Source organism: Oppia nitens, unplaced genomic scaffold (genome assembly GCF_028296485.1).
Source record: "Oppia nitens isolate AA-2021 unplaced genomic scaffold, nextdenovo-longstitch-racon4-pilon3 scaffold36_pilon_pilon_pilon, whole genome shotgun sequence".
In the NCBI taxonomy this organism is placed as follows: Eukaryota; Metazoa; Arthropoda; class Arachnida; order Sarcoptiformes; family Oppiidae; genus Oppia; species Oppia nitens.
In genome coordinates this window covers 29237-54712 of record NW_026533217.1, presented here as the reverse complement: position 1 = coordinate 54712, position 25476 = coordinate 29237, and the positions used below count along the sequence as shown (strand labels likewise).

At 22.6% G+C, this 25476-nt stretch overlaps 2 protein-coding genes across 2 annotated transcripts; both read left to right on the top strand.

Moving 5' to 3' along the window:
• Positions 1 to 7540: 7540 nt before the first annotated feature.
• Positions 7541 to 8677, top strand: LOC128957090 (uncharacterized; the record flags this gene model as incomplete). The annotated part of the gene is made up of 2 exons (XM_054302806.1): positions 7541 to 7748; positions 8466 to 8677. Coding segments are annotated over 2 exons (420 nt in total), but the record flags the coding sequence as incomplete, so codon positions are not given.
• Positions 8678 to 15421: 6744 nt separating this feature from the next.
• On the top strand, positions 15422 to 24422 carry LOC128957142 (protein mesh-like). The gene is made up of 13 exons (XM_054302860.1): positions 15422 to 16012; positions 16371 to 16573; positions 17379 to 17720; positions 17889 to 18014; positions 18112 to 18547; positions 19022 to 19664; positions 19736 to 19868; positions 20134 to 20395; positions 20960 to 21318; positions 22646 to 23066; positions 23713 to 23889; positions 23986 to 24127; positions 24216 to 24422. The coding sequence occupies exons 1-13, from the start codon at positions 15784 to 15786 to the stop codon at positions 24364 to 24366; spliced, it is 3624 nt and encodes a 1207-aa protein (XP_054158835.1). The 5' UTR covers positions 15422 to 15783; the 3' UTR covers positions 24367 to 24422.
• The last annotated feature ends 1054 nt before the right edge of the window (positions 24423 to 25476 follow it).

Genomic DNA, 25476 nt, shown 5'->3' with positions numbered 1-25476 from the left:
ATATTAAATACAAACTAAATGATTATATATATAATATTAATAAATAACTTTTTTATTAAAATTAAATGATTTTTTAAAAAAAAAATTAATTATTCTTTTCTATAAATAAACAGTTTTATTATAGCCAAACAATTTAGTTATTTTTTTTTTAAATAATAATTTATTTTATTTTTTTTTCGGTAAAATCAAATGTTAATCTAAATTAATGGCTCCTTATTATTATTTTTGGGAGTAGTTTTATTTTATTTTATTTATTTAGGAGGGTTTAAATAATATATATATATACAGTTATATATATATAAAGAGAGATAATAATATAATAATAATATAAGATTTAAATTTTTTAAGAAAAAAATAAATAATAATAATAAATTAAATGTGGTATTTAGTATTTTTATTATTATTTTATTATTATTTTGAAAAGTTAAAACCAAATTAAATATAACTTAAAAAGTTTAACAATATATATATATATATATATATTGTTTGTATAAATTCACGGTTAATTTTTTTTTGTTTAAAAAAATAGTTTTAAAAAAATTTCTATTATATAATAATATCTCTATAGAAATATAATACTATTGAAATCACATAATAATAATAATGATAATAATTTAGTATTAAAGAGGCCCCTAACTATTTAACCATACAAACAAAAAATTAAGTCCCCCTTAAAAAAAAATTAATGCTAATAATAGCCCCAAAAAATAGATATATATATAAAATTATTTTCAATATAAAATAGTTGCAAATAAAAAGTCTTTCGACATTTAGTTTTCATATTATTATTATTATTATTATTACAGTATTATTACTGTATTATAATTATACAATAGTAGTTAATCTGTATATACACTGTGTGTATATATATATACAGTATATATAACTGTATAAATATACGGTATATTTTAAGTTATATATCATTTTGTTAATACCTAAAATTATTATAATTATTATCAACACAACAAAAAAAAACATATACATATATATATATATATATATATATATATATATATATATATATAATTTAGTAATCAAACAATGGTTAGTAAAATAAAAACCTACTAAACAAAAAAAGTTTGCCCCCTTTTTCATATATATATATATATTATATTATAGTACAGTATATATAATATATATAATATATATACAGTATATATTTAGTGGGTCTAAACCCCAACACCAAACACATTGTTTGACATATAAAAAAATAGTTCAAAACTTTTTTATGTAGTATACATATATACTAAATATATATATATACTAAATACTGTACTATAATATAAAATAAAAATATATCAGTATATTTCAAATATGGGATTTGAAATAATAATAATAATAATATTAAAAAAAATATATCTAAAGTTAAATTCATTTAGTATTTAGTAGTAGTGAATAAATACAATAAATATATGTCTAATATAAATATATATATATATTAGTTATATATATATCATAAGTTTTTAACAATTTATATTTTTTTAATACATATAATAATAATTGAAAACATCTGTCAATTATAGTTTATATATATATATATATATAATATAAACTGTATATAAATAGTAGTATAGAATTTCAATGCCATTTTGCTATTGACCTTAAATTTTTATTTTTTTGATAATAATTTCACATCAAACAAAAAATATAAAAATAATAAAACCCTATTTATTTATGTGTGTGTGTGTGTGTGTTTGTAATAAATGTTTTTCAATGATAATAATGTTTTCAATATATATCTATATATATAACATATTTTATTTATATATATATAACTTTTGATCCCCCCCCCAAAAAAAAAACTTAACTAAAGTTTTACTAAAAATAATAATAATAATAATAATAATAAATTAGAGACACATAATACTAAATAATATTATTATTCAATGGTATTTAGCATTCAATACCAGTAAGTATTACGTAGATATACTGTATGTATGTGTGTGTGAAACATATGTCATATATAGGGTATATATATATATATATATATATTGTATTTTAAAGAGAGAGAGAGAGAGAGAGAGAGAGAGAGAGAGAGAGAGAGAGAGAGAGACTCATTTGAACACAAAAAAAATAATATTAGCTTTTAATTTGTTATTTTAAACACACGTTTTATGTGTTTTTTATTAATAAAATAAATTAAAATAAAAAAATTATTATAATTTCAATTCAAAATAAATTCACAGTTTTTTGTGTGTGTATGTATTTGAGGTCATTATCAATACTTTATGAGATATGTTATATACTTTATATTATATGACATTATATATATACAGTATATATACTGTATATTAAAGATAATAAAGTTTTTTGTTTTATTTATAATACTTATAAAAATAACTATAAAATATAAATTAAAAAAATTTGTCCTTAAATTATGATAATTTATTTTTATTTAAACTCATTTATACTAAAACATAAAAATAAGTCAAATTATATCAATAATTGTAATAATCATCAAAAAAATAATATTTTTAAATAGCTTTCAATTTGACACAAAAAATTGATGACATTTTCTATATATTTATTTATGTTTAAACATTTGTTACAAATTAAAACATTAAAAACTTTTTGACAAATTATTATTATTATTATTATTATTATTGATTTATTTATTTATTTATTTATTCAAATCTAATTGAAATAATATTTTAAATATTTCAAATAATATTAAACATTACAATATACATAAAGTTATTATTAGTAAATAATATTAAAAAAATAAGATAAATAAAACTAAATATAAATTTTATATCTCATCTAACGGGTCATTGATATCGTTAATAATTATTTTCATTATTAACTATAATATCTTATTATAGATAATATAATATAACAAATTGATAACAATATATATATATATAATTGTTGTCTAATATATTGCTGATTCAATTGATAATCAATTATTAGTTTACTATTGAATAAATAAAATACTTGTATTTTACAATACATTACAATACAATGGTATTAAAAATGTCATTAAATTTTTATTATTAGCCAAACAATTAATATATATATATATACTGTAGTTGAGGTCAAAGATAGTTATTGATGATTATATTATTATTATTACTTAATTATTATCAATATTTTATTATAACATCTATTAATATATTACTAAAGATATCATATAATAATAATAATAAAACACAATTTTTATATAAGTTTTATTATAATTTAGTTAATAATAAAAACTTAAAATATCGATAATTAAATACTGTATCAATATTAATAGTTTATATATATATATATAATTAAAATTTTTTAAAAAAATTTTGGTAAAAAAAATTATTATTAAGTAATTTTATGAATAATATCATGAGTTTGTGGTAAAAATATTTATTTATTTAAAAAAAAAATAAATATATCTATATATCTATCAATATATGTAAATCATGTTTTTTTTATTAAATACTAAATTGTTATTTTAGTTTTATTTAATTGAACAAAATTACTATTAAATAATATAGCACTTTGTATACAACAACAAAAAAACAAAAAAAAAGTATTAATAATATACATCATAATAAATCATAATAATGTAGATTAATAATAATAATAATAATAATAATAATAATAAAAAATTTAAAATCACGACAATATATAGTAAAAAAATAATAAACATTATATAAATTTTTGTTGTATATTATATTTTATAGTATTATATATAATGATTGAAATATATTTAAAAGCGATTTTTATCACACAAATACCTTGACCGTGATTTTTAATAAATAAATAAATAAATAAACAAAAAATTCAAAATAACTATTGTTTTAATAGTTCACTATTTTAATATATATATATAAGTTTATATATATATATATACTGATAAATAGATATAGTATATTAAAATCAACAAAAAAAAAATTTTTTTGTTATGTATTGTTGTTATCTATATATTGTTTATATACCTATAATATACAATCATAGGTGCTATTTATCATTACTGGTGATAGAAATCTGGACTTTAATTATGTATTTAAATATATTTACAATATATATATATATATATATATATGTATATATATATATAATTACTAACAACACACACATACATAAAAAATAACTAACTGTCCCGATAAATATGATATAATTTGCTATATATATATGTATTTGTTGTTATAAGTTATAAGTTTTTTTAGAGATAGATATCATAGTAACCACACATTATTGTATATAATATATAATAGTTTTAAAAATATATAATTTTTTTTTAAAAATACTAAAACAAAATTTTTATTGTTTCCCTTAACAGCAATAGTATTATTATTATTATTATTTATTATTATTATCTAAACAACTAACAATATATTGTATATATATATATATATTATGTATACTATTTTTATTATTATAATATACAAGTATATAATAATAATAATAATAATACTGATAATGAATTATGCAAAAATAAATATATTATATAAATTTATATATATATAATATAAATATAATAGAAAAACATTATATATTTTAAATATCAAAAAATAATAATAATAATGAAAAAAATAAATATTTTTTATATTTTAATGATATTTACACGAATTTTTCTATTGAGATTATATATATATATATATAGTAAACAAAAAAAAATCATATAAAAGACACACAAAAAACAATATAAATAATAATACAAACAAATGAAAAAAAACAATATTTGAATTCATAAATCAATGTATGCTATCATATATATATAATATGTTATATAATATATATATATATATATAATATATACAGTATATAAACCTAAAGAAAATATAAGGATATCTCTCTTTCTTTTCAAAAAAAAAATTGTATTAAAAATGAGATCATCTCTCTCTCTCTCTCTCTCTCTCTCTCTCTCTCTCTCTCTCTCTCTCTCTCTCTCTCTCTCTCTCTCTCTATTAAAAAAAAATTCAATGCCAATAACACAAAAGAGGATCTCTCCTAAAAAAAATAAAATAATATATTAAAATAAATTTATATACAGTATATATATATACAGTATATATAAATAATAGACTAGAAAACCACTTTTTACTGGTATTCAAAAAAAAAATTGTGATACAAATTAAAACAAAATAAAACATAACTATTATATACTGTACTGTATTATATAAGAGGGCATTGAAAATATAGTGCAAACATACAAAAAGTTTTTTTTAATAATATTAAATGGGATATACATTAATAATAATAATAATAAACCAGTTAATCCCCATACAAACACACACACACATGCACTTGTATGTATTATTAAAGGGCACGTTTAGTTTTTATCTAACTATTTTAGGGTACCTGTGCTCTGATATATACTGTTTATTTAAGTATATGTTTTATATATACTGTATATACCCTTCCAATTTAGGTGACCTAATGTTACAATTATCTCTCTCTCTCTCTCTCTCYCTCTCTCTCTCTCTCTCTCTCTCTCTCTCTCTCTCTCTCTCATCTATCTATCTTTCAAATCAAATCTAACTGAGCCGCGCGCACCCCGTTATATATGTTTGGATACATAATAATAAAATTGGATACATTGACACAGTAAACAAAAAAAATTTAAGATACCGGGCCATCAAATACAACAACAACAACATTGTTGTTGGTTAGGGATATATATAATATATTGGGCCACAACTCTCTAAACTGTTTTATTTTCAACCATCACCTCTACTATTAAACAACATTTTTTAAAAAACCTTTTTATTTAATAAAACAGTTATATTATATTTGAAAATAATTTTCTTTTAAAGTTTCTTATAATAAACTAAAAAAATAAATAAGTTTTTATTTTCTTCTAAAAGTTTAATAATAATTTTTTGTTAAATAATAATAATAAATATATATATTTATTAAATATATATAAAATAATAATAATAATAATAATATGAGTCAAACAACGATATCAACATTTATCATCATTTTTGTCATTAGCTTTATCTGTAAGTATTTATTGGTTATTATTATTATTTAAAAAAATATATTTATATATATATATATATACTAATCAGATATATATATATAAATAATAATAATTATTTTTCATAATATTGAAATATATTTAAGAGTCAATTTTGTTTTCCTAATAATTTTGTATTAAAAATATAAAACAAAATTATTATTATTTATTATTAATATTTATTTTTTTTTGTTTGTGTATATCTTCCTACTCAATAAAAATTATTTTTTCTTTAAAAAATATTGATAATATTTTTAGATAACTTTTTTTAATATATATATATAATTCAATTTTTATTATAACATTATTATTATTAATATTATTATATTTTTTTAAATTTAAGTAGTAGTAGCTATTTAAAAGGGTTGTTAAACTTTTTTTGTATAATAAAAATTGAATACTTATTATATATATATATAATATAATGATGACATAAGTTATCTTTTATGAAATAAATTATTTTAAAGTAAAAAATAATAATAAATAAAATTTTTTTTATTTATATTAGAGAGAAATGTTAATTCTTGGAAAAATAAAATAAAATTTATGTTATTTTTTCTATTTTTTAAAAAAAATTAACAATTTTTTAAAGTGAAATAATTTTTTATTTTCAGTAAAATTATGTTTTGCCAAAAAATTTTCCCCAAAAAAATATATACAGTTATAATATGCATATAAATATTTTTAAAAAAAATTATTATTATTATTATTACTGATGTTATTTTGACTAAAAACTTTATGTCATTAATAATAACAATAATATTAAATGAGAGAAAAATTAAAATAAAATTAATACTAATTTTACTTATAGTATAAAATATATTACAAAATAAATTAGAAAATAATTTTATAAAATATATATTATATTTGAAAAAATTTAATTTTTTTTTGAATATAGTTTCTAAACTTACACTCATTTTTTAAATAAAAATAATTTATTATTAAAATCAATAAAAAAATATATTGAATGTATAAATAGTTAATAAGATTTTAAAAAAATAAATAAAAATGTATATAAATGTTCACTAAAAATAATAATAATAATAATAATTTATTACCTAGATAATCATCGTAATTATTATTATTATTATTTTTTTATATATAGTATATACTACTAGTACTGTACTTATATAGCAAAAAAAATTACAGTAAATTCACAGTAGTGTAGTGACACCTAAAGTCAATAAAAAAATACTAAAAAAAATTATATTAATTAATAGTAACAAAAAAAATAATAAAATAACTTCAAATAAATCATAATAATTAATATATATATTATAATCTATTATATAATACCAGTATAGATAAATCAAGATTATCAATAAGCCATTAATAAATTTTTTTTATTAAAAATAATAATAATAAAAATCTAAAAATAGTTAACTATATATATATATATATTATCACATATTTTTAATTATTTTAATTTTAATTTATAATATATATTTATTTTTAGCTAATAATTTATAAAAATAAATAAAATTTAAATATTCATATATTAAATGTTTCTATTATTTTTTTCTCCCCCCCCTTCAAAACAATCATAATTACCGTTATAACCCCACACCATCTAACCCTAACCTACCCCCACTATGACATCTAACCCTACCCCAACCCATCAACCATACAGATGATACCGGTGCCATACAAGAGTACAGGGCCTGCGAAAACTCGTTTCAATGTACAACCTTTTGCAGTGCCAAAGGTTTCAACGATCGGGTATGCAAAACGATAACCGTCGACGAAAGCTCCAACATTGACGGCTCACAATTGGTTAATAGACGGGTCTGCCTGTGCAGCGATACCAGTAAGTAATGGTAGTGGTGGTGGTGGTGGTCAGCCCACACCCACCCACCCCAACCCGAAAAAAAAATTAATTGCTACCGTATTTATACTGTATACATACATACTATACTGTATATACAATTAGAAATAGCTATTTGCCATAACATTGTTTTGTTTTTTTTGTTGTTGAAATAGTATTATATATATATATAAAAAAAAACTATATTTAAGTTATGTTAAGGTTTAACCTCTAATACTGTATTTTTTTTTAAAAAAAAACATACATTTAAAAAAATATTTATTACACTTATTATTAATATTAGTAGTATTACTTAATGCCCATAAAAACTAATAATTTCAAATGTAATTCAATAATTCAATGTTTGTTTAGTATATATATAGTTATTATTATATAACTACTGTATATAAATACAATACAACATTTCCAGACAACTGTATAAACAATTTTTTATAGTTGTATTGATACAAACATATAGTAATAAATTATAACAATTATTATTTCAAATATTAAATGTCTGTCAAACAATCCGGGTTAGGGTTTGTTGTCTAACTGTCTATCTAACTGTCTATCTAACTGTTTATCTAACTGTCTAACTATCTGTCTATTTAACTGTCTATCTAACTGTCTATCTAACACTGTCTATCTAACTGTTTATCTAACTGTCTAACTGTCTATCTAACACTGTCTAACTATCTGTCTGTCCCTAACTATTTTTAGAGGAAGGATACGCTGGAAATCCATCTACTGGTGAATACTTTCCCTATTGGTTTAGTCCGGGACACGAATGTATACGCAATGGTAGCGATAGACAGTGTAAAGAGTATTGCAAACGGATCCGTATATCAGCCGATAGTTGCGAGTGTCGGCTAAGTTCGTGTAAGTTTCCCAAACGCTTGCTAACTGTCCCCCAGTCACTCAACTTACCCTAAAAAAAATCATCAAATATCGACCTCCCGGTGCTGTATTGAGTCCACCATTGAGTGTATGTATAGATGAAAATAATTGTCAAACAAACAAACAAACAAAAAAATCAAATATTATTTTTTTCATATAACTTTTTTTCATATATATATCTCATTCATATAAATATATATATATATATAAAGTTTAGATTTATTATTATATAACACTATTTATAGTATTTAAATATAAAAAAAATTAATAAAATAATAATTATATATATTTTTAGGTCTAGTTTTTTTTGTTTTGTTTTATTTGAATTTAATATAAAAATTATATTATTATTTTTTTGTGATTATTATTATTATTATTATGTAGTTTTGTTGTCACATTTTTTTTGTTGTTGTAAATTATAATTAATTTCTACACAATATATTTTAATACTTATATATTATTGTTATAACAATTTTAATAATTATATAAAAATAATTTTTGCTATTACACCAAAATCATTAAATATATATATATATATATATACAGTATTTAGTTAATATTAATTAGTTAATACATAGTTAATATATAATTATTTTTTTGGGCACATTTTTTAAAACAAACAAACAAACAAAATAAGTACACAAAAAAAACTATATATATATTTAATTAAAAAAACATATAAAAATTATTATTTATTTATATATTGTATTTATAATAATCGAAATAAATTTTTATTATATCAAAATAAAATTATTATTATTATTATTTTCATACAAAAATTATATCAAATAATAATTATAATAGTAATGAATTACTTATGAATTTATTTTCGCTTTTATTATTTTTAATATTTTAGTTATCAAATAATTATTATATTTTCATACATACACTATATAATGACTTTCATAAATATTACAAATTTTTATTTTTTTGATTTAATTACTAATAAATTTGGTAAACACAATGATATTCAATAATTTTTCAAAAAAATAAATAAATTTAACATTTCATGTTATTATTGAATAAAAACATTTTTATATTTACTGAATCATTGTTATAATACTAATTATTATATTAATTATACAGTAAAACAAATACTAAAATTTAAAAAAATATATTATTAGTTATTATTATATTAATTAAATAAATATATAACTAATTAAATTTGATTTTATTGATTTGGCAAATAATGGTATTAATTTTTTAATAAATTAAAATATTTAATATAACTAAAGTCTATCAATAAAATCTAAATAATAACATTAAATTAATTTTCTATTAGCAAAAATTATCTAGGTTATTGTCAAGGCTAAAAATAAAATTATATTAAATATAAATAGCAAATTCAAAAAATATTTTTTTATCTAATTAATAATAATTTTAAAAAAAAAATATTAAATTAAAATTATTATTATTATTACTAATTTCTTAATTAATTACAAAATTTATCTATTTTGATGATCATTACAGGGGGTAAACATTATATGATATATTTATATTATTAGGTAATTGTGGGGTAAAAAACTGTATGTAATTGTCTATATATACGGTATATATATATATATAAGTAATCAAACAATTGTATAAATAAAATATATTTAATTTTTTGTTGGTCACCTTATCTAAAAAATAAAAAAAATAAATATTATAATACTTTAATAATAGTTTAAACCCTTCCTTATTGAGAGAGAGAGAGAGAGAGAGAGAGAGAGTTCATTGTTCATGAAAATAATAATTTATTAAAAATAATGTATTAATAATAATAATAAAAAAAATATTTATTTTTTTTTTTGAATTGAATTGATAATGAATTGCAATAATATTATTTAGTATATTATATATATATATATATATATATTGAATATATAAAGAAAATAAAATAAAAAATAATATATAAAATCCATACACAGCTAATGGCTTTTACTGTATATATGTATTACATAAAAAAATATCTATAGTTTAGATCTAACCTTCAATTTAATTTTTTTTTTTGAAAAACTAGTAAATCCTTACTCAACAGGATTTTTTTGAAAAAGCATTTTATATATGTTTTTATATTATTATTATTATTATTATTGAAAAAAATTTGTACATATATTAAATATTTGGTAAAATCTCATTTACTGTATATATATATGAATCTATAAATATCTGTATAATAAAAAAACTACAGTTATTTTTAAATAATAAATACATAGCAATCTAGTTATATATATATATATATATATATAAAATATATAAAATGTTGTCTCAATTTACCTAATCCTACCTAAGCTTAGCATTATATATATATAAATATTATATTATATATACAGTAATATAAACTGTATTTTACTGTATCATCAATTTTATGATTCAGTATAACTATAAAAATAAAATATATTCAAAATTTTTAATTCAAAAATAATGTTTTTTATTATTATTATTATACAGTGTATATATTATTAATTGAGGGGAACGCCCTATAAAATAAAATTTATAATAAAAAAAATAAATAAAATTACTTTATCAACACATAAAAAAACTGTTTAAATTATCATTATATTGATGATATACATAGAAAAAATGATTTTTTTTATAAATTTATTATTTTTATATATATATAGATAAATAAATGAGAATTTTTTTTTATTGGTATTATACTTATCGATAGTTTTCTCTATCAAACAAATAAAAAAAAATTTCAAATAAAAACATTTTAAAATAAAAGTTTATTTTTTATACTTATAATACCTCATCAACAAAAAAAAACATTACAATATAAACTATACATTAAAAAAATAAATGATTATTTTTATTATTATTATTTTTTTGGGTGTATTTTTGCGGTCAATTTTTGCGGATATATATATATATATATACTGTATATAATATAATAGACTACTATCTAATAGTGTGCGGTAATTATCACTTAATTTTTATTGTTGTTTATTATTAGTTAAATACCTGTTATTTTTTTGTTGTTGCTATTGATTATATACATATACATACAGTTTTGAGCCCATTGTTTAGTATATATATATATATGTATATAAAATAATATATAAAAAAATAAATTAAAAATAAAAATAAATACTATTTAAACGGTTAAAACCAGACATTTTTGAAAATCACGACATGAGTGATGAGATTTTTTATTTAAAAATTTGTTTTTTATTATGAATTTTGTATTTAAACAATAATAATAATAATAATAATAAAATAAATTGTAATTAAATGCTAAATATATTACTAAATATAATATAGTATTATTTTTTTTTTTGGATGATTTTGTTGTAATTAACATATAGTTTGAATTGAAAAATAAATAAATATTTCTCATTTGTTATAATTTTATTTATTTTTTTAGAAAATAAAAATAAATTTCAATGTTTATTAACTAATTTAGAGGTTATTTTTTTATGTATAGATATTATTATTATTATTATTAGAAAATTATATAATATTTATATGTATTTTCAATATTATTTGAAATTGAATATATTAGTTAACATTTTTTTTAAATACATTGTTATTATTATTCAAAATTATTTAATAGTATTTTTTTTAATTGAAATAACATTTAACTACACAGTTATGTATATATATTTTTTTAAATATAATATTCAGTAATAATCACTAAATTGTAATGAATTGAACTAAACTGTAAAAAAAAAAATTTGAACTGCAATTTGTAATTAAATTACTAAAAATACAAATATTTTTGTTACTATTTGTTTATTTAATAATTTTATATAATCGTTCAAAAAAAATTTTACTAAATAAATATAAAAAAAAATTGTTACATAAGCCTACAAATTGTAGTTATTATTATTATTATTATTAATTTATTTATCTAATAAATATCAATTTATTTAAACGTTTATTATGGCATAAAATTTTTTTATCAATATAAATTTTCAAACTTATATATAATATATATATATATATATATATTAAAAATAGGATACTAGATGACTCTATAAGTTCAATGTTAACTTATCAACAAGGTAATATATATATGATAAATATTTTTGAAAATAAAAATATTATTGATTTAAATTAATTAAAAAAGTAATTTATAATAATTTATTTGATTAATAAACAAAAAAAAAATGCTAAATATGTTAACTAATATAATTAAAATATATTACATTTAAATTTTCATTAAAATTAATACTAATTTATTATCAAAAATAAAAAAATTAACTGTACTTTAAATATACAGTATATTAATGTATGTTTCAAAAAAAATCAAATAAATTAATTAAATAAATTTGCATTATTGTTAATAGTGTAAAAAATAATAATAATATTATAATTAATTAATTATTTAATAAACATGTTGTCAATAAGCAATGAACTTTGTATTCAATGAAATTTTTATCGCATATATATATATATATATATATATATATATATATATATGTATAACAGTTTATAATTGTATACCTATTTATTATTATTATATCGGTTATCATTGCAAATAGCAAATAATAAGTTAGTAATAATAATAATAATAATAATAATAATTTGCTAAATACTTAGATTTTTATTTTGCTTTATATAAATTATACTATACTATAACTTATATATATATATTAGTTAAATAATACAAAATTTTTATCGCAATTGAATTGAATTGTATGTAATTGTTTGAAATTGAAATATATATATTACAGTAAACACCAGTATATTTGTATTGCATTTTCAAATACATGATAAAAACTTTTTTTACACATACAGTACAACTCATACAATATAAATCCATGACAACTATTATTATTATTATAAATTAAAAACATAAAATTAATTTTACAAAAATTTTAAGTATTTATTTATTTATATTTTAAAAATCTATTTATAAAATTTTATAAAAAATAAACTAATTTTTAAAGTAATTAATTAATTAAATGAAAAACATAGAAAATTAAATTATTATATTAAATAAATTATTAAATAATATTATTTATAATATAATAATTATAAATTTAAATATGTGTATTTTTAAATAAACAAAATAAAAATTAATTACTAGTTATCATACTTACAATATATTAATTACAATAATATAAATTAATACTTATTATACATAATAACCTATAATATCAATAATATTAAGTATTAATTAATCATAGCTATTATTAATTAATGATAAATAATATTAATTGAAATTATTACTTAAAAAATAAAATAATAATAAATCTTTTATTATTAATATAAATACTTTTACTTCCGATTTGATAATTTTAAATAACAGTTATAATAATAAATAGGATTTTCAGTAAATCTCTCAAATAAATGATAAAAAAAAATTTAATCTCTAAAAAATATTTAATGAAATAAATAATAAAATATCTAATAATTTACTCATAATTTCCGGTCGTCTATAAAAAAAATTATATGTTTTTATTTCAAATATAATATACAATACCTGTATATTAACAATAAACTAATTTTTTTATATACTGTATATATAGTACTATAAATATATTATCATTTTATATTTTATTAGTAATAAATAAATCGTATTGTAGTCATAATAATATCATTGATTTTTTTATACAGTATATACCTGTATATAGTTTTTCACATTTTTACTTTTATATTATAATAATCAACAACAAAAAAATATATATATATATTTAAAGAGAGTACTTCAATATATCAATTTTATTTTTTTTATTTTATTTGATATAATTGTAAATATAATGGCATTTATTATTATTATTATTATTACTTAAAGATAACATACATTCCTATGTATGACAAACTAGTGTTTCAAATAATTGTTTGTTTCATTCAAATATCAATTGAATTCCCATTTAATTATTAATAAATTATTTCATAATAAAAATTAGTTTATAATAGTTTCTATGTATTGCAAACAAATTGCCAAACATTAAAAAAAATAAATAAAATTAATATCAAATTTTATTTTTAGTGTACAATCATATATGTAAATTAAAAAATTAAAAAATTAAAAAATAATCAAGCAACATAAATAAATTTTTCTATACAACATATACAAAATTATATATATATATAAACTGTATATATACCTATCTATTATATAAAATAAAAATATAACATAACTGTTCCCGGGAATGGGATTGTCAACACAAACAAACAAACAAAATTACAATTTCTATAATACATACATAAAAATTATTTTTTGTATTTAATTTTCTTGATATTGTTTGGTAAAGGCCTATATATTAATATATATATATATATATATAATTTAAGATATTATTATTTAATATTAAAAATATGTTATCAGTTGGAAATATACTGTTTTTATGACAAATAAAAGTCAATATTAAAGTGAAATATATATATATATTAGTGACAATAACTGTTGGTAAGTGGAAATAATGATAACAATTATGATTATGACTGTTATTATTAATATTATTAAGGTATTGGCTGTTAGTATATGTATAAGTATTGGTATAGTAATGGTATCACTATTGGAGGCACTCTTTATAATAGATATTATATACTGTATTAACAAAATATAATTACTTTTAACAAACTTTTTGCTAATTTTCTATATATATATATTTCATTATATTTTCGTATATTATTATATACTATATATTATTATTTTTTGTGTGTGTATTATGTGATTGCGCTGTAAAAAAGCAAAAAAAATTATTATTACAACTATTTTTTTATATATATATATAGTTATAGTTGTTATCATCTATTATTTCACTTAAAGATATAATTTTCTCATATATTATATATATATATATAAATATATAGTTGAAAATAAACCAAATCATTTAACTAACAGCCATTAGGGTGTGGTTAGTATTATTAGTATTAATAATTATAAGTAAAATCACACAAAAATTTATTATTATTATTATTAAAACGTTTTAATTTGTGTGATATTAACAGTATTTAGTGATTCATTGAATACACAATTCATTGACAAAAAATATTTAACTAACAGTTTATAACCGTTTTATTATTTTTTTAAATAGTAATTTAAATTTTAAGTTTTAACTATACTATTCGTGATTATTATTATTATTTAATTAATTAATAAAAAACAAATAATTAACCTGGATAATGTAAAGTTTCTCATCAATATACATAATTATATACTTATTGAGAGTTAATTATATATAAAACCACAACAACAAAAATAATGGGAATAAAAACTTTAAAATGTTTGAATACTATTCAAACATTTAGACCATTGTCTACTACATCCTCATCCTCATCATCACTATCATCCTCATCACAATCAGCATCACTATTGTCATCAAACAACAAACTAATTATATCAATCATATTAATTATACTATCATTTTGGACATCCATAAGCTCAGCGCAAACAAATTTGAACCGACAAAGTCCGCCCCGACAGGGACAGGGTATGTATATAGGGAAAGGGTGGGGGGGGACTGACCTATAAAAACAAACAAACTTACAATAATAATAATAATAATTAAACAAACAATTTTTTAGATACATTTAAAAAAAAATTAAATTAAGTTTTTTATAATTAGTTTCCATCAATCAAACAAAAAACTTTTAAATTATATTATAGTGTATTAATTCAAAAAAAAAACTATTATTATTATTATTATAAGCAACTAATTAGTAATAGAGAGGGGAAATAAAAATTTATTTATTTTTTGAATTATTATTAACTAATATTACACTAATATATCAAAATATTTTCTAAACATACTAATCATTTTATTTTTTATTTTTGTTTTTTTTAATTAGCACCGGTATTCATACCGGGAAATGCCCGACCCATACAACCGCAAGGACCGCAAATATTGGGCGATTTGCTGGCCTTTCGCCAGGAGCTTATGTATCCGTATAATTTGAGCGATTTTACTGAGATTACATCAGCCAAACCCATTCATGACCAGCCCCTGCCGTTTAGGCTACCGTTTTTCGGTTTCTACTATCACTATATATGGGTAATAATAATAATTATAATAACCGAAAATAATTGATTACTTGAATTACAGTATTTTAAACTATTTAAAAAAAAAATTTTTGTTTTTGAAGTATTAATATCCATAAACTTTAATAATAATAATAATAACTTAATATCTATACAATAATAATAAAACAATAGACTATTAAAAAACTAATCACTCATTTAAATTACATTACACACCCGCTTATCCATTAAAAAACCCACCACTAAACTGACCACAAAAAAAATTACAGTTATATATAGGGAATCGTTAGATATTATTTTTTTTTAGGTACAGGTGCTTGAAATCTTTTAGTGATTCATTATTTAAATTAATAGATTATTTTTTTGTTGTTCAATATTTAAATTGTTATTTAATAACAATAACAACAACAAAATTTATTAAAATATTATTAATATTTATTAATAAATTTGATATACAGTAAGTCTATTGACTTTTTTAAAAATATGTTTTATAAAACATATTACCTGTAATTTTCTATAAAAAAAAATCAATTCAATCACTCATTTAAATCATATTTTATTATTTCTTTATGTTTTTGCAATTAATTTAAGTCTATATATAGACTGTAAAATAATAGTACAATAATTTGTAATAAATATTTTAGTGATATTTTTATGTTTGTTGAAACAAAAATAAGTTAATTATCAATACTGTAAATATATATTGAATTTTTTAAAACAAAAAATACATTTAAAAAAAACAAAAAACTTTTTTTCACAACAATAATACTATTAAATATCTATTAATTAACACTTTTTTCTCTCTCTCTCTATCATAGATCCAAAGGGATGGCTATCTGGCCTTCAATAAGGGTCTCCTATCGTATAAGTTTCCGCTTAATTTCCCAGTCAATCCCAAGGACAGCCTACAAATGGAAGATCCGTCGATTATAGCCCCGTGGTTTGCCCTACAGGACATACCTACCGAAGTACCCTATGCCGGGGTATACCTGAAAATCGTTAACATCGAAAGCGAACTCAATACAACCCTAAGGGATAGGATTATATTGGACTTCCGGGAGGGTATGATAGGTGCGGCCGATTTTACACCAAAATTTGCATTGATTATAACCTGGCGTAATATGACCGTGGTCAATAGGCGACCAGAAACACCGCTAGTGGTAAGTGTAGTGTGCCGTCACTCCCCCCACCACACCCTCCTAATTACCCTAACAAATAAATTAGGATATACCCCCCCCCCACACACACACCCATCAAAATACAAAAAAAACTTATTTAACATTTTGTATCCTAACTTAACCCCCCCTCTCCATCTAATAAAAAAATAGACAAACACCTACCAGTGCGTAATAGCCACCGATGAGATGCGGACGTACGCCATGTATAACTACGACCAGATCCAGTGGATCACCCATCAGGACAACTACGAAGGCCTGAAAGGATCGGCAGCCTATGTAAGCACTCGTAAACAATCAAATAAACAATTTAAATCAATGGACAGTTAGATATTGACCTAACCTACTGTTTGTTTCCTAATTTACTAATTTATAGGTTGGTTTCAATGCCGGCAACACTACCCGTACGTTTGAGTTTAAGCCCTATTCGCAGAACCCGCGTATATCCTATCTGACCACCCGGGGGTGGGGTAACAAACTTAGGGGCCGATATTTTTTCCAAATAGACGAAGAGGTATGGCCGGGGGCGTGCATCGAAAAAGATCTGGACCCCAATCTACCCGATCGGTTACCGTTGACTTTTTTCCCGCGTGTCGGCTCTATGTTGGGCGGAACTCTGGTCAACTTTACCGGCCCGTGCTTGCAGCCTACGAGTATCATAACGTGCAAGTTTGAAAATTTTATAGTACCCGGCATATTCAGGGACTTCAATCACGCAACCTGTATAACACCGGCAGTTATGTGGCACGGTTATGTCGATTTGTCCATTACAGTAGATGATAGGACACTATTTTTGGGTCATTTCTATATACGTAAGTGTGCCCATACATATACATGCACACACACATACACATACACATACACATACACATACACATACACATACACATACACATACACATACACATACACATACACATACACATACACATACACATACACATACACATACACATACACATACACATACACATACACATACACATACACATACACATACACATACACATACACATACACATACACATACACATACACATACACATACACATACACATACACATACACATACACATACACATACACATACACATACACATACACATACACATACACATACACATACACATACACATACACATACACATACACATACACATACACATACACATACACATACACATACACACACTCAGCAACCTAACTGTGCATCAATGCACTAAATATAGTATTTTTGTTAAATTGATTTTTGATCTAACTGTTCCCATCCAACCCACCCCTCATAGAACCTCCCGATATAGCCAACGATGATATTGTAGTACTGGGCGATACCGATCGCCTGGAGGAACCGTTATCCATGGAAGTCAAATGGAAACCAACTAAACTGGCCTGGGATGACAATGCCCGGGTAACCCTATCGCTATGGGGCTATCGTGAAACATCGGATGTCTACCCACACTTGACATTCATCGATAATATTGGTGATGTCGGTGCCTACCGACTCGGCCAGATTAGGGCACTGATAGATCCGGCAACGTTCAGGGATCGCCGTAATTATGGCCTAACCGATATTACCTACGGTTTCCTAGGCTTGAATCTAACTGATCCGACAATACTGGGCAAAGAGATCAAACAGTCGCCGATGATCTGGTCCCGACCGATGCCGATTGCCTGGTATTTCAAGCGCCAGTATGAGCGCGAGTATGGAGAAGCTGGGCGATGGAAGGAACATTTTTGTCATAATTGGTTTCAACAGGAATCGTATGCCGATATGTTTGCACGGGTAGTATTCCGATGCCCGTGTTCAATGGATCAGGCATTGTTGAATAGGGGACAGTTTGCTCCCGATTTGGAGTGCAATGTTGTCGATCGCAAGTGTGAAACATTTCATCGGGGTGCCTTGCATTGTGTGAAAACTGGCCGACCATCGTTAGTATTAATAACCTAACTGTCCACCACATATACATATACTAACCTACTGTTTTCCCCCATCCCTACAGTGTTGGAGGTTCTGGTCAGACATGTTGTTACGATGATTACGGTGAACTGATACAAACGGCCGATTCAATGTACGGCGGACGGCCATCGCGGGCCTTTGTCTACGGTAAACATCCGTATAAAATGCGTATGATGGTAAGTAGGAGCACCTGTAGTTTCTAAACAACTAGTTAGCTAACTGTCTCTCTGTCTCTCTGTCTCTCTGTATCTCTGTCTCTCTGTCTCTCTGTCTCTCTGTCTCTCTGTCTCTCTGTCTCTCTGTCTCTCTGTCCTCTCTGTCCTCTCTGTCCTCTCTGTCCTCTCTGTCCTCTCTGTCTCTCTGTCTCTCTGTCTCTCTATCTGTCTATCTGTCTCTCTCTCTCTCTCACTCACTCACTCACTCACTCACTCACCCAATTAGATCCCGGCGCTGTCCGAATGGCTACACGACACTATGCCCTACTTTTTCTGCTGTAAATGGCAACCGAAAGAAGACAACGCCCATACCTGTCAAATGTATAACTATTGGCGTACATCCCAGGATTGTTCATCATATCAGGCACCGGCCATCGGATCAGTTTATGGTGATCCACATTTCATAACCTTTGACCGCTATAATTTTACGTTCAATGCTAAGGGTGAATTTACGCTTCTACATGTCGATAGTCCATTGTATAAGATCGGTTAGTATCATATATATATACTGTATATAATAGTATAGTTATGCATTTGGGTAGACTATTCAGGTTATGGACCGGTAATTAATTGCTAGTTTGTATATGTATTATAATATCTATAGTAGTAAACCATACATTTAATTATTTTTCTATAAAAAAATGAACAAGGCCAAATAATTGTAGATAATATTAAACTTAATTATTAATTAATTGATTAATTGTAAAATTAACTAGTTAATAATAGTTAATAGACTTAGTATGTAATAGTTGACTTATCTAGTTAATTTTTATAATTAATAATAAAAAAAATAAAATAATCAATCAATTAATTAATTATTAAGTTTAATAATATTATCTACAATTATTTATTCTTGGTCATTTAAAAAAAATTGAATGTATAGTTTACTAGATATTTAATATACATATACAAACTAGCAATTGATTGATTGATTACCTAATTAACCGATTATTATCCCAAATCCATGTACTGATTAAATACTTGAATAGCCAATTGACAATATTAACACCTAACTGTCCCCCATTCACCCACCCTTACCCGTGGTAATATAGACGTACAGGCCCGTTTTGAACAGGTACCCCGCAACCGACGTACCGATCCGTTTATCAATGCCACTGCACTGACGGCCATAGCGGCCAAAGACAACATTTCGAGTACCGTCGAGTTTCGGTTGCGACCGATTGCCGCCCGTTGGCGATACCAGATGTACGTCATTGTGGACAAGGAGTACGTTCACTGGTGGGACGAGTCGATGCGTTTGCAAAATTTCAAAGGTGTTACCCTGTATCAGCCGGCAGGCATACAAAATATGTCGCACGTGATTGCAATGTTTGATTCGGGTGCCGGTGTTGAGGTGATGTCCGATGGCGGCCATCTGACCGTCCATGTGTATGCGCCCTATCAGTTTCTGGTTAGTTAGGTTTTTTTTTAAAAAATATTGATAACTAACTAACTATTACTATTTATTAACTATTAGTAGACATCAACTATTTTTTGGGGGGGGAGGGGAAGGGGAGGGAGGGTAGGGTAGTTAGTAGTGTACTGTACGGGTATATTACTGTATAGTTAGTAAATTAGTTGAGCTAACTGACTATTACTATTTGTTAAGTATTAGTAGACATCAACTATTTTTTTGTTGGGAGGGCAGGGAGGGTAGGGTAGTTAGTAGTGTACTGTATATCATATATATTGTATATATTACTGTATGGTTAGTAAATTAGTTGAGTTATGGGGGGGGAGTTGTCTAATAGTATATTAGAGATATACTATAGTTTATATATATATATAATTATTCAATTTATTAGCTATATTAGTGAAATATTACTAATTAAATTATATTAGTACTGAATATTTATTAGTAATATTTACAAACAAATAATTAGGAAAAATACACATAAAATTTTTGTTGTTGTATTTGTATGATAAATATGACACATAAAAAATTTTAGCACATTATAATTATATAAAATCAAAGCTACCATAAAGTTTAATATATATAAATTATTATTATTATTATTACTGAGTAATATCAATACATACACACACATACACACACACACACACACACACACACACACACACACACACACACACACACATACATACATACACACACATACATACACACATCTATGCATAGATTGATAAAAAAAAGTTATCATAAATTTAGGAGATTATTGAGAGGATTAGTAATTGAATTGCTTATTATACTCATTGAGTATAGTGTATATAAATCAATTCAATTTATTATTATTATTACCGGTATATATAATTTATATATTATGAATAGCCGACAAATAAAATATATATATATAATTAATATATAGATATTTAGTATCTGATTATGAATTTATTATAACTTATATATATATTTCCAACACATATATTATGTTTACCTAACAAACAAACAAAATCATAACTCATAAAAAAAAAATTGAAAATATCTAGTATTATATTACTTAAAAATAACACACATAAAAATAATAAATATTTATTTGAATTAATTAATTATAAATAACTTATAAAATTATAACTAAATTTAGAAATATTTATTTATTTTATTCAATTCAAACTATATATTAATTACCCAACAAAATGTTTTAATCAACCAAAAAAAAAAACAAAAAATATTATACAGTATTTAGTAATAATATATTTACCATTTAATTACAAATTATTACTATTATTATTACTTAATTATTAACTATTATTATTACAACTATTACTAATACTAACAGAATAGTACGTACGGACTGTTGGGCCGTTACTCTAAGGATCCGTTAGATGACTTTACACTGCCTAATGGCCAGACAATATCGTTGCAGTCAACCCAGGAGGACATACATATGCGTTTCGGTATGGCCTACCGGGTACAGGAGCAACTGTCAGCGTTGGACAGGGATAAATCGGCCTCCTTGTTCCATCACGATGCCATATCGTTTGCCTACTACGACGACTCCCATTTCCTGCCCGATTTTGGACTACCCCCTCGGCTGCCCGACTGGGCCGAGCACTTGAGGGACGAGATGGATCAGGTATGCGCCGAATCCATTGCCTGCCAATACGATTATATACAGACTTTCGATCGGGAATATGCCAAACAAACCAAACAACACGAAGCCTATGCCCTACAGTTGGCCAATGAAGTTAGCAAAAAAGGTTGGTATTTATATTTATTGGTGTCTATGATGTCTATGATGTCTATGATGTCTATGATGTCTATGATGTCTATGATGTCTATGATGTCGGTGTCGGTGTCTATGATGTCTATGATGTCTATGATGTCTATGATGTCTATGATGTCTATGATGTCTATGATGTCTATGATGTCTATGATGTCTATGATGTCTATGATGTCTATGATGTCTATGATGTCTATGATGTCTATGATGTCTATGATGTCTATGATGTCTATGATGTCGGTGTCGGTGTCTATGATGTCTATGATGTCTATGATGTCTATGATGTCTATGATGTCTATGATGTCTATGATGTCTATGATGTCTATGATGTCTATGATGTCTATGATGTCTATGATGTCTATGATGTCTATGATGTCTATGATGTCTATGATGTCTATGATGTCTATGATGTCTATGATGTCTATGATGTCTATGATGTCTATGATGTCTATGATGTCTATGATGTCTATGATGTCTATGATGTCTATGATGTCTATGATGTCTATGATGTCTATGATGTCTATGATGTCTATGATGTCTATGATGTCGGTGTGTATCTACTGAACCGCTAATCAATTGTTTTATTTCCTCCCATCCCATCCCCGCCCACAACAACTGGATAGTTACCAGATGTCCGGCACTGCCCAAACCGTTGAATGGCCGCAAATCGGAAAACCGATACTGGCCGGGAACTATCGTACGATTTGCTTGCGACGATGGCTATCGATTGGTCGGCTACGAGGCTCGCCGATGCCGTGAGGACGGCCTATGGTCGTGGGGTGTCGACCCCGAGTGTATCAGTAAGTTATGATAAATATATAAATCAGTAAATTATATATATTAGTGACTATTGTATTGTATTTCTACTAACTATTACTTAAAAACCAAACAAACAGGTGATCTCAAGTATACGGGACGTATAGCCGGCATTGGTGTCGGTATTGTATTACCGATACTTATAGTAGTCATACTAGTTATCGGCTGTATTATCTATATGCGTAAAACAGGTGCCGACCATTATACCGGAGAAGCTGGAGTGTATGTATATGTTTACTATGATATATATATCAATAGTAGTATTAATTTTTTTATTAATTGAATTGTTTTTTTATATATATAATAATAGTCAGCAACCGTTTGTTGAATACCAGTCCAACAATAAGCCAGTGAGCGGTAGTGGCGGTGGTGGTGGAGGTACAGGTGCTGTAGGAGGTGGCAGTGGTGGCGGTAAAGTCATCAAAGAGATTGAAACGCCCGCTCGCGATGCAGAGGTTTAAGAGAGGATAGGGAGGGGTTTTTTGAGAGGGGGTTATCATACATACAAATCAAACAAAAAAAGTTTATATACTTTTTTTTATCTAACTTTAAAAAAAACAATTATATATATATGAAAACAATTATTATTAATTAATTAATTAATTAATTTTTTTTAAAAAAAATATAATTATCAAGCATTTATTATAATTATTTTTTAGTATTATTATTATTATTATCAATTGATTTTGAAAATATTCATCTAAACCATTACTTAATTGTCATTATTATATATTTAAAAAAAAATTATTATTTTCTTATATACGTATATTCAATATTATGTTTAATTAATAATTATTTTATTAAAATTTTTTGTTTGTTGTTGATTATGTTAAAATCAGTATAATCTTTATATTGTATTTATTATTCAAATTAACAAATAATTCATTAAAAATATTCAATTTTTTTTACATTTTATTATTAACTTTTAAAAATAATTTATATATCATTATTAACAAATCAAATGATATATTGAATTAGATTTATTTTTTGTTAGAAAAATAATTATACATTAAATAAAATATTGAGTTTTTTTGTTTGTTAAAAACAAATTCAATTAATTAATAAAAATAAATAAAGTTTTTTGTCAACAAAAAAAATATATTATTGTATTTTATTGCTTAACGAGACCTAAACTTATTAGTAATTATTTATAATAATTAAAAAAATAAATAATTGATTTAATTGAACGTGAAATTACTATAACTGTAATTATATTTCTGTTAATTAATAAAATTACAAAAATTATTGGATATATATTATAACAATGCAAATAAAATAATATTAAATAATTTCAGTTTATTTTATTTTTTGTTAATGTTATTTAAATTTAAATAAATAACTAATGTTTTAATCAAACAATCAATCAATCAATAAATTTTGTTTTAATACAATAACCAAACAAAAAATAAATAACGAAAAATGATATTCAATATGAAATTCATATACATTTTGCTTATTATATTACAAACAATTGGTATTAATTAATTAGTAAATTAATTGTTAATATTTTTTTAGTTAATTGATAAATAATTTTTCTCCAATAAAACAAAAAATTAATTATTAGTTTTACT